At 48.9% G+C, this 12,313-nt stretch overlaps 1 protein-coding gene across 8 annotated transcripts in view; it reads right to left on the reverse strand.

Annotated features, from left to right (window-relative positions):
* PUSL1 (pseudouridine synthase like 1) overlaps positions 1-12,313 on the reverse strand; it is a 68,507-nt gene that overhangs the window by 10,838 nt on the left and 45,356 nt on the right. For 3 of the 8 annotated variants that reach the window (XR_013989402.1, XR_013989403.1, XR_013989404.1), the window contains 3 exons: positions 7,056-7,218; positions 3,805-5,540; positions 2,739-2,946 (listed from right to left, as the gene is read on the reverse strand). Coding sequence is in view for 3 of the 8 variants with exons in the window: in XM_081016228.1 (XP_080872354.1) it covers positions 1,684-2,739 (1,056 nt within the window). In the remaining 5 variants the exon portion in view is untranslated. Of the gene's footprint in view, positions 1-666; positions 2,947-3,804; positions 5,541-7,055; positions 7,219-12,313 lie in introns of those variants that run through there. The other 5 variants (XM_081016229.1, XM_081016230.1, XR_013989401.1 and 2 more) reach the window with 4 other exon arrangements.

Genomic DNA, 12,313 nt, shown 5'->3' on the forward strand with positions numbered 1-12,313 from the left:
AAAATCCAAAAATAGGTAGTAGTCCCTTCACAATGAATGCAAACTGTGTGTTTTTTCTAAAGGAGGCCAGTTTACCAGGATTGTTAGCTCCACACCCAACCCAAGTCATCTCACCTGGGCGATACCTGGTTTTCAACATCGTGATACATCAGCAGCTAAAGACCACGATATTCTGATATACCACAATGTCTGGAATGTATCTCAGCTATTTCCTCCTCCCCACCTTAGGGGAGGAAGCAGCAGCCGAGATACATGTCCTAGCAGGGGCTTCCTTAAACTGATCAGCTGGGGGGGGGGACGACCTGGATGTCTCTCCAGTGCGCAAGCAGGAGAAGCATTGGTGCTCACTCATCTGGGGGGCTTCTCCTCCAAGCTGAGTAGTTCAAGGAAGCCGCAATGCAAAGGCTCCTGCAGACTGCTGCTTTCCTCCCAGGGCTGTCATTGCTCCAGGAGGAAAGATGCATCCTGCCCAGATGTGAAGGCAATTTGAGTTGCCAATACATAATGGCTCCCCAGCTAACACCAGGACAGCACAAGGAAGTGAGCTGGCAGCAGCCGGGGAGTCCTGATGTACTGGCAGCTCAAAAAGTCTGACACCGGTATCACAATGTGAATGCCATACTGGTCTCAGATAATGAATCACACAGCATCGTCCAGGCTACTCACCTTCGGATTCATTTCTGTGAGTTCTTGCCTTGTGATGGGGAAGGGAGTGCCGTTTGATGGTAGAGCACCTGCTTCACGGGCAGAGAAGGCGGCGTCTTCTGTCGCAGGCATCTCCCAATTTAAGGAAAAAGGATCAGGGGCACCATAGCAGTCTGCCCAGTCAGGCCAGTGCCCATCAGAGCCTGGCAGTCTGTTCTCACAGTGGCCAACTAGCTGCCTTTTCTGAGAAGCCCACAAGAAGGATTCAAGACTATGGAGGAAGATGATCGCAGGCAGGTGGGGGCTGGCTGAGAGAAAACTGAGCTGTGTGTGTCAGTTCCTCATTTCAACCTAATGGATCAGCTTTCACCAGCTTAATGTCTGATCTATATTAAAAACAGAAGTGGGTACATATGCCCATGTTCAAAAGCAAACACACCCAACTCCAAGCCCTGTCCATCCAAAGGAAGCGTAAAAAAGTGTGTCTTCCTTTTTCATTTTGCAAAGCCATGGTAGAGGAGCAAGATGGGTGTGGGGGCACTTTGGCCCTCCAGATATTGCCAAACGACACCTCTCCTGCCCATCCCTGCTTCATTGGTGAGGGCTTGCTAGGACTGATGGGAGGTGCAGTTGAGAAACAGCCAGGGCGGGGGTGGCACAGGATCCCCATTCCAAGGCAAGACCCATACTCAGCTGCAGCCAAAGCAGCCTGGCCTTTGCAATTTTAGTCAACATTGCTGACCCACTTGGAAGCATATCATCACAGCCGAAAGGACTAGAAACGTGCCTTTTTGAAAATATAAAATCACGGGGCATGTATTCTGCATCTGGTATCACATTATGCGCTCCTGCAGAAACATGGCACTACTAATAATCTCTCTCAGGGGTCTTGGGTGGGTGGCAGAAAGAAAAAATCTAGGTGGCCACTGGGAAATGTGGTCCCTGCAGCCTATCTCAAAATACTTAAGGATACATAACGCTAACCCCTCCTGCACAAAGCCCTCTACAGTTTCAGTTAAAGTTCCTTGGGTTTCTCACCGATATCATCTGAACCTGCTGCCTCCTTTCCCCCCGCCTTGGTCTGGCAATGCGTAGGTTGGCGGGTGCCCAAGCGTTGCCTCGACGACCACAGATGGTGTAGACTTTTGTGGCCCTGGTCCTGAAGGGAAGTCTCCAGCGGCACCACCTGCTGGCTGAGGTGAAGTAGTACAAGATGGGGTTCAGGCAGCAGTTGAAGCTGACCGAGGCCAGAGTGATGCGGCGCATCCTGTATATGACAACGGCAAAGCGGCAGTCCCGGATCAGCCCAGCCCGCATGAGGAAGTGCAGCAGGTGGGTGAGGTGGTATGGGAGGAAGCAGGTAGCACAGATGAAGAGGATGAGGTAGATGGTGCCCAGGGCCTTCCTCTTGCGGGCGCTGCGGGGGATGCGAGAGATGCGCCGGGCGATCAGAGGGTAGCTGATCAGGATGACCCCAAAAGGGACCACAAAGCCAAATATCAGCGCGCAGACGTTGTAGGGCATCATGCGCCCGGTCCACTCTTCCAGCCCAAAACTCTCGAAGCAGACGGTCGCATTGCTCCGGTTGAAGTTGAGGGGCCCCCCGAGGACCAGCGGGGCAGCGATGCTCACTGCCGTCACCCAGAGGACCGCAGCCACCAGCCCGTAGTGGGCGCCCTTGATCCGGATGTACACAAAAGGGTGCAAAACGGCCACGTAGCGGTCAAGGCAGATGCAGGTGAAGAAGGCGATGCTGAGGTAGATGTTGAGGAAGTACATGCTCCCTGTCAGCCGGCAGGCAATGTCCCCAAAGATCCAGTTGTTCCGGTTGAGGTGGTAATGGATCTTGAAAGGCAGGATGCAGACAAATAGGGTGTCCACCACGGCTAAGTTGACCAGGTAGACGTAGGAGCGAGGCAAGCTGATCGCCTGGCAGGTCAGTAAGTGCAGGGCAGCTCCATTCCCCAGGAGGCCCAGGACAAAGACCGTACTGTAGACAATCGTGAAGAAGGAATACTGAAAGTCTGCTTGGAAGATGCACTCTACCAAACTGGCATTGGCAACGGTCTCATCAACGATAGTTGTGTTACCCATCTCTCTCTTTTTTAAGCTGTGGAAGTGTCTCCTCTTTTCCAAGAGATCAGCGGTCGCTTTGCCTTCACATTTCCCAAGGTGGTACGCGTTTCAAAGTCAGAGCCTTGGGTCTTTAGCGGGCAGCTGGAGTTACGGAGGTCTTTGTGGTGGGCTAAAGAGGTGCAAGCCTTTTGCCTGTGAGAAGAGCTGACCCAGCGAAGAGCAAAACTGTTAAAGCAGAAAGAGAAGAATGTTAAGACGTTATCAAGAGGGCTGCAACTTTGCATCAAGCTAAGCTGCTTGGGCTCTGTGCTGCAATCTCAGTTTTACAGAATAAGCTTGATCAGGTCAAAAGCCCACCTAGTCCAGCACACTGCTCTCACAGAGGCCAACCAGATGCCTCTGGGAAGCCTGCAAACAGGAACTGATCAATCTGGGGCCGTGCTGATCATTTCTTCTAGTTCTGGTGTTCAGTGGGTGAGTGACGCTCTTAAACATGGACAAAACAGCCTCACCCATAAGGGGAGCTATCAGCAGGCATGCGGGGGCCTCAAAATTAGACCACCAAGGAAGGGGACAAGATCCTAAGGGGCAAAGTGGTGTAGAGCCTGTATGCAGAAAGTTCCAGGCTCAATCCCCAACAGAAAATTCCCTGCATGAAAGCCTCGAGAGCTGCTGCCACTGAGCCAGCTGGACCCATGGTCTGACTGCATAAGGCAGCTTCCTATCTTCCTAACTCCCCAAACTCTTGAATCAGGACTGAAGATGCTCAAAGGCTACAGAATGTTGACTGGGTGGGGTGTTTTTTTTTTGAGAGGTGATGGAACAGAGTGACTGCAAACCTGAACAGAGAATCATAGAACTGTAGAGTTCTATGAATCACAGCTTCAGAATCCCTTGCAGAGGGTCATCAAACCTGCATTAAAAAAACTCCAAGGAATAAGAGCTCACCACATCTATGGAGAGTCCACCCTTGTGTCCTTCTAATGAAGTCCGACTTGCATTACATTAATGCATCACCATCTCTATCCACCTGCTTTATGAAGCAACCCATCAAATGGGTGAAGGGTGTGTGTGACAACTTACCAGTCTGTGTTATCCTGGGCTGCCGGTCTTCAGCTGTTGTGCCACCAAGGACTGTCTCCTCTCTGAAGGCTTCTACTAACTCCACACCTCCTCTTGAACCTCAGATGGAGAGGAGCAGTCGGCACCTCCGCATTTTTGCAAAGGGGAAGAGAAAAATAAAGTTCCTCCCACACTCTGTTTCATCTTGAAAAGTCACAGGAAGTGGAGAGTGGAGTCAAAAGCAACCTGCAAGCTGCATGCACAGCCAGGGGTGTGGGCACTGGCCCCCTCCAAAGGCACAGCGGTGCCTGTTCAGATTAGGGCACCTCGGTCAAAGCTGCTGGGCTGAATGTAGCTCCCTTAGATCTTGGCTGGGGCCTGCCAGGCATTGAAAAACAAATAGACCCACAACGTAACTGGCTGTGTTTAACTATATAAATTCTTTATACATCATATAAACAGAACTCTTTTCACATTATCTAGTTGAGTAGAAGCAATTAAGGACCAACTTTTAGAACAGGAAATACAAATAGATCAGGTCTTATATACGTAATGTCCAAATAGAAGCTTTTGTGTTCCACGTATGTACAAATGAATCAGTGGTTGTATAAAGAATTTATATAGTTAAACACAGCCAGTTACATTGTGGGTATATTTGTTAGTTGAATTAACGTAACTATCGGTTTGATAGTGTTGTGTAAGGCATTTAAAAACAAGCACACACACTCTTTCCAATCAGTTTTGCAGTTCTCAGCCGGGAACCCAAAGCTGTGATTGACTAAGCCCATGGTGGGCTATTAGTAGGTCACCAGCAGGTTTCGTTTGGGTCAATAGGCCACCCATTGTGCAAGCCAGGAATTGGGACCACAGATAACACAAACCGCTAGTGCTGAGTTTCTAACTGGAAGCTTCGCCTTATCTAATCTAGTTTATCTAACTTAAACTATTACTAAGATTATCTAACATAGCTGAACTAATTTGGCAATCTCTTCTCCCCCAATATTCTAGACAAAGGATGATCAGGAAATGTGGCCCACAAAACAGGATATAAAAAAACAATTTCTGCAAGATACTAACAGTAGCTGCTTATTTTGCACAATCAAAATCAAAGTATAGCCCTTTTATGTGGCACCCACATGGCTTCACGCATGCTATCTTGCTGTAATCCTCATAACGGCTCTCTAAGGGAGGCCAGTAAGGATCACATCAGTTCTGCAGATGAGGCACAAAAGGCTTTGAAGTGAATGACTGCCAAAAAGGACCCCCTAGCGAGTTCCTGGCAGAGGCAGAGCTTAACCCCAAAACGGAAGCCACTCTGCTGCATCAAGACCTCACTGGCCTGGCAAGGCCCAGTCCGCCTCCTGTTACCGAGACAGCCCTGTCCTGTGTTTCCAAGCTTATCACTAGGGACTAGTGTGTTGTTCTAAAAGAATCAAGCAGAGATTCTCAGGATGCCACGTTCTGTCTTACACAGCATAAAACAGCCTGGGGATCCAGTTCAAGAGCTTTGGGTTCAAATCCTGGTTCAAATGTAATTGCGCCCTAAGCACCCCCCCCCCACCCAAAATGTCTGGATATAGTTTGTTTTGTAGGGATGGGATATTGAAGAATGTTCCACGAATGTATGTGAATAGGTTTAAAGACATGTGGCCACATAACAGGAAAGAGGGTTTTCTCCTCCCCTGACCTCTCTCTGTTCCAGTCATGGGGAGTTCAATTAGGCTGCCATTCCGATTCCGTTTCGCTGATTTCCAAGTCTGCAAAGAGAAGAAGAGGGGAAAGACAGGCCTAAAGTCTGGTGTAACTTGGTAGCACTGGGAAGAGTCCATAGCTCAAATTTCAGCTCTGCCACGAACTTGCTTGATAGCCTTAGGCAAGCCTCCAGCCTCTCCTTCTGCAACATGAGAGATGAGGATACTGACCTTCCTTACTGGATTGTTGTACAAGCTTATTACAACTAGATGCCCAGGAAGAGGTTCAAATTCTATACAAATGCACTGTAAAGTCTGCAAGTCACAACCAATCTTCAGGCATATTTTCCCACCAGCCTTGTTTTCAAAACGGCGACAAAAGAAGCAGAGCTCCAGTTCTCAGAGTGGCTTAATTCTCCTCTGGGAATTCTTAGGAGACCCCCCCCCCCCCCAAGCTGCATCTCCTCAGTACCCTTAACAAACTACAGCTTCCAGGATTCTTTGGGGAAGCCAGGACTGTTTGAAGCAGTATGATCTAAAATAAAAAAGAATCTAAACATCTTCTAAAAATGAGTTTGGCACTGCTTTAAATGTATAGTGCAGTTGGGGCCAAAGAGAGAAAGGAAGATTCCCTCTGTCCATGTTTTCCACACAATGCAGACATTTTTAATCACTCTTCAACATTTCCTTCTTTTCTCGTAAGTTAATAATCCTGAAATGCTTTAGCAACTGGCATTAGTATTGCCGCCTCCAACTGATGATTTGGTTCCCCATTCCCAGCTTCACAATACCCTTTCTGAGATATGGAGACCGAAGCTTCCTTATATACCAGGTGAAACAAAGTTTCCATATAATCTAATGACGGGCAGCTGCTCTCCAGGGTCTTGGGCAGAGAGGTCTCTCTCTTCTCTGCAACCTGATCCTTTTTAATGGGAGATTTTTGTTTCATGTAAGAGGATCTCTGCCCCACGTCCTTCAAATGCAGGCACATTGCAGCTTGGGATAATTAAAATCCAATTCATCACCCTGACACCACAACAGAGAACAAAAACAGTTTGGATTTTCCACCTTGCACACCAACAGATGCTTGACTGGCATGGCTTAAATGCCCGCCTGAAACTCCCCTGTAGATCCTGCCCATGTCTCTTGGGGGGGCTGAGAGTTTTAAAGGGGGAGAAGTGTTACTGAAAGCAGCACATCCAATAGCCTATTGACTATGCCATGTTAATTCACAGCACAGAACCTTCAGAACACAAAAGAATACCTCATAAAAATCCCAGCTTTTAAGAATTCCTTGCACCCTACAAACACCAGTTCTCCAACAAAGTGGGGGGATAAACAGCACCACAGGACCTACTTCTTGGCTGAGGTTCTCTATCTGCCCCTGAGCTGGACCACTTCAGACAGGGGCAACCTGATGGTTGTGTGATGCACGCTCAGTTTTCGATTCATCTGCCTGCGCTTGAGACAAGTCTGCACAGGGTCTGGGATGCTGAGGGTTGAGCCTGGGACCTTCTGCAGGCAAGGCTACTAAGCTAAGGATTCTGCGCCCCAGAAGCAAGTGGGGTTTCCCAGACTAACCAGCTTCGCAGTACTCCACATCTTTGAGGAAGAGTCCATCGGGCGGCGCGATGGTGTTGTTGGGGTAAGCCATCAGGTCCCTGATCTCCAAAAGCCTTTGCACCTGACGAGGTTCGAGGCGGCCCTGGCCGACGGACACCAAGACGCCAACCATTCTCCGCACCTGGCAAGGGAAGGAAGGGGAGGGTCAAAAATCAATGCGGCGCCAGACGAGTCCCACAATCTCTACCCATTAGGGCAAATCCAGGGGCTGCATCCCTTCTAAGTCAAGAGTCAACCCAATAGGATGAATCTATTGTTAGTCCTTGTCCAAGTACAGTGGTACCTCGGGTTACAAATGCTTCAGGTTACAAACTCCGCTAACCTGGAAGTAGTTGCTCTGGGTTCTGAACTCTGCCCCAGGATGAGAATGGAAATCACGGGCCAGTGGCACGGTGGCAGTGGGAGGCCCCATTAGCTAAAGTGGTACCTCAGGTTAAGAATGGACCTCCAGAATGAATTAAGTTTGTAACTCGGGGTACCACTGTAGAGCAGTTTAAATCAATGGGCTTAAGATAGTTGCCTCCATTCCCTTCAATGGGTCTGACTCAGGGGGTTATATCCAACATTAGACCTGGTCAGAGTTGCTAGACCCATTCAATCGTTTGTTCATTCCAAAGATTTCAGGGCAGTTCACAGAATAAAATACAAGATAAAACACAGAAAATAATTTAAACCAAAAGAACAGAACAATAACATACCCACCCTTCTCACAGTTATATTTAAAGGGCTGTAGGATATTAATCAGCAAAAGCCATGGAAGTGAATGGGCATGAACAGCCAATGGAATGCTGTGCAAATGGAATGGGCATTTTATTGACTTACACAATTAAGACTTTCTTTGGGAGGGGCTATGTTCTCGATTTCTTAGGATCCCCTCTCTAATAATGGCAAACCTCTAGGTCACCAGACACCATGGGACTCTAATTCCCATCAGCCCCAGCCAACAGCCAGGGGTGATGGGAGTTGCAGACCAGCACCATCTGGAAGGCTGTAGGCTCCCCATCTCCCCAATAAATAAATAAAAACTTGAAGAACGGCGGTGGTAATACAACAAACATTAAAACAAATATTGGCATTGTCCCATTGGATGAAAGAAGAAAATAAGCTTCTAACAATTAAGAGAGCTAGACGACACCAAACCAGCTGCCTCCATTGGTTCTAGCTTGCCAGTTCTGAATATGCTTGGGAGCAGTTTTCTGCATTTGTCTCTCTAGTCTAGGAGGGGTCAGATTCAAGGCAGGGGGTTAAACAAAACCTCTGCGGTAGAATCTGCCCTGAGCAGCCACTGCCAGGGACAGGAAACAGTCACAGACATTGCTTCCAGGGGCTGCTTGTGGGCTTTAATGCCTTTTACAGTTCTTGCTCAGCTGTAGAAGGTCAGTGGGTGACCTTGGCCAGGCCACTACCTTTCAGACTAGCCCACCTCGCAGGCTTGTCGTGAGGCTTGGCAGGGGGTGGGGAAGAACGATATGAGTCCCCATCTTGAGCCCCCTGGGAGGAAAAACTTGAAAGAAACAGGCCTTTTCCTCCGACCCAGCAGAGCTGCTTTTATAAAATGGTCATGTGGGCCAAAGAACCCGGCAGCGTGAGCCTGTCGGTTTCAGAAAGGAAACTTTCGTTCACCGCTCTCTTTCCTTTAGGTGGGAGGGCGGAGGTGAGCGAGTGTGTGAACACCTCCGGTGTCACCGACTTCTGCCCTTGCAGACTCTTGTGGGTGGACCACAAGCAGAGCCAAAATGCTGGGCTCCCCCCGCCCCATTTTCCTGCAGCAGGATGTCGGATGGGTAAAGGAGGGAAGGGTCGAGGCTCAGTGGGAGAGTTATCTGCTTGGCAGAGGATCCCAGATCTGCAAAGGATCCCAGATTCAACCCCCACCATCTCCAGGCAGGGCTGGGAATGCCTCCCTGTCTAAGAACGTGGAGAGGTGCTGCCGGCCAGTGTAGGCAACACTAGTGAGGTGCATCTGTCTCCCTCATCACTGACTCTTAGGAGAACTATAAGGGCATTCCTGTTCCCTAGAAGGGCTGGAAGATCCTGGCAGTGGCAACCTTGGCAGGGTAATGCTTTTCGATGCTTAGGTGGTTTCTAAATATGTTTTAATTTCATTTGAGTTGGGACTGCTTAAACGTTTTGATATTGCCTGCCCTGGCCTCCTTCGGGAACAAGGGCAGGAGAAAATAAAGCTAATAAAAAAGTAATAATGAAAGCAAGAGACAGCTTCCCACGTTTCTTCCTGGAGTTGGCAACCGTCTTGTTGGAGTTCGGATCAATGGATAGCTCTGTTGGTCAGAGCGTGGTGCTGATAATGCCAAGTTTGCGGGTTCGATCCCCATATGGGACAGCTGCGTATTGCAGGGGGCTGGACTAGATGATCATCAGGGTCCCTTCTAACTCTACAATTCTCTTATTCTATGACTTGCAGTGGCAAAGTGCAGAGTCCCTTCCTGATAGTCACAAGCCATGCCCCCTTCGAAGATTATACAGTGATTTTATAATCCTGAAATACTAATAATAATGGATACAATCCAACAATCAGTGCTTATCTCCTCCACGTGCTGCCTTTCAGCTACATCTACTATTTTTTGTGGGCAAATGATTTGGAGGTCTCCCAATATCTTCTTTCACAGCAACTTAAAGTTGTGTCTTCCTTGAAGGTCCACTGCATGCAACAGAACCTGCCCCCCGACTCCCTTGAAACCAAAGCCTTTTGTGCTTCCAGTGTCCCTAAATGCTGGGCTTTGGGGCGTGCATACTCTTGGGCGTTCTTCCTGCACGCCTTCTCCAGAGGGACCCCAGGAGCCAATCCTCAGTGGCTGGCTCACCTCCTTTCACTTTGATTGGCTCCAATCAGCCCAAAATGTGGGAAGACTTCTTCTCAGTGCCCAAAAACCTTTCCTTTTGTGCTGATTGGGCAATTCTTGGACCCAGGAGACAGAAACCACTACATCACAGCTGGTTTGGTGCCATTCCCAGGGAAGGGAGGGAGACCTGTCGGACTGGGACCTGAGAGACCAAGGTTCAAAGCCCCACTCAGCCATGGGGCTCACGGGGTGACCATGGGGCCAGTCAGCCTACCCTACCTCACAGGGCTGTTGTTAGGATAATGGGGAACAAGGAGGTGGTTCTGTGTGGGCCACCTTGGAGGAAAGGTTTATGAATGAATGAATGAGGAAGACTGTGGAGGTGGAAACGAAGGTGTGAAACAACAACACCTCAGACAAACCAAAAATAGCAGCCGCCCCTCTGTGAGATAACAACTTGGAAGGAAAAGGATGTGGTTCCATCTGCCTCCCTTGCAGCTGCCCACATTCAGATGCAGGCTGTGGAAATCTGCGAGACGGCAGCTTTCTGGACCCTTCTGGAGGTTGCAGTTTTGGTGTATTTGCCGGTGCTTTATATACTCTGCTCTCCCACCCGGGGAAGGCCGCCCAGAGTGGCCAGTAACTAAACATTTCCTTTATAAATGTAAAACCCCAACCGCCGCCACCAAATTACAGTGCTCAAACAGTTCAAGGAGGGGACAGCGGTTGACAGCGGAAGAAGAGAAGGCTCTTTTGTGTGCAAAAGAGCTCAAGACACTCCTGGTAGGGCTGGGAAAGACTCCCACACAGCTGCTGCCAGTCAGAGTAGATGATAAGGAGCACATGGAACAAATGTTCTGACCTAGTGTAAATATAGCTTCCTGGGGGAGCATGCCAGATCTGAGACTGTGTGCATAAATTCCTGGCAATTAAGGAGGAAGGGGGCCATGTTGCTCAGTGGGTGGAGCATTTGTGCTGCATGCCTAAGTTTCAACCCACCACATCTTTAGGAAGGGCTCAGAAAGACCCCCTGGAGGTGGCCATAGGAACGTTGGAAGCTGGTTTATTACTGAATCAAACAACTGGCCCATCTAAGCTCAGTTTTGTTTACACTGATTGGCAGCAGCTCTCCAGAGTTTTCAAGGCAGGGAGTCTCTCCCAGCTGGGATTGAACCTGGGACCTTCAGCAATCAAAGCAGATGCTCTGCCACTGAGCCACAGCCTTTCCCCAAGGTTGGCACAGATGGGACTGAGCTAGATGAACCAGTGTAAGGCAGATTCCTATGTTCCTCAGGTGTAACTGCAGCTCAGCAGCATGCAGGTTCAATCCCTGACAACTCTGACCAAAAGGATCAGGTAGGAAAGATACTTGTCTGCAGCTCTCAGCAGTCCCAGCCTCTGGGATCATTAGCAGCTGGAGTCCAGCAACATCTGGAAGGCCAGAGGTTCCCCTCTCCCCGAATACTGCAGGGTTCTTGGGGGAGCCACAGGCCTACACAAACAGCACTTCTAGCATTCACCACCAGAGGGCACTGCCCTCCTACACTTTGATGCTTCTATTCAACATTTCCTATTTAAATCTCTCTCTCTCTCTCTCTCTCTCTCTCTCTCTCTCTCTCCATGCCATGCATTTAAAGCACACGACTTCCACTCAAAGTGCTTTCCTCCTTACAGAGCTACAATTCCCAGTGCCCTTAAACTACAGTTCCCAGGATTCTTTGGGGAACTGTTTAAATGTGTGTCAAACACACTTTAAATACATAGTGTGGATCTGCTGTTTCCTGCCGAGGGTGCTTTGGATCTGTACTTTATCTAACCAAGGGCAAACACTGATGCCCGTTCTCCAAGTACTGAAATGCCAAGTACTGGCATAAAACCAGAGGGGGGCAGCAGTGAGAAGACTGTGCCAGTTTCCTTGGGTTTCTGATCCAGTGCAGATGTTCCATTTAAAGAGTGAAATAAATCTCAGCCCTTCATTGGATGAGGCTATGAGACAGTGTTGCATAGACACTTGCCTCAAAAGAAGATTTTGCACCTAGGCCCTGCAATTCAAACCCTGTGCCCAAGGCAAGCTGGACTCTGCAACCCACATCAGCGATGCAAATTACCACGCACCCCACTGTATAATTCATCCTCCGTGTTTGCACTCTTGTTGTGTAAGTGCAAAAAGGGAGGCTAGTGTCCTACAAAGCATGAGAAACAATCAAGAGGTACAGAAAACATTTTTTTGAGTTGGGGCAGCAGTGGGATCTGTCTGCAGAGCTGATGGGAGAACTAGAGAGTCATGCCCATCTCAACTTCAAGCTCCCAAACTTTCTGCAGCAAATGCCAGTGATCTAAGGAACTGCCAATTCTGGGCTAAAAAAGCAGGGGGAGCTACCAACTGCCACCATGCAAGGACTCTTTCATGAAATG

This window comes from Podarcis pityusensis (genome assembly GCF_964106645.2).
Source record: "Podarcis pityusensis genome assembly, chromosome: 8".
NCBI lineage: Eukaryota > Metazoa > Chordata > Lepidosauria > Squamata > Lacertidae > Podarcis > Podarcis pityusensis.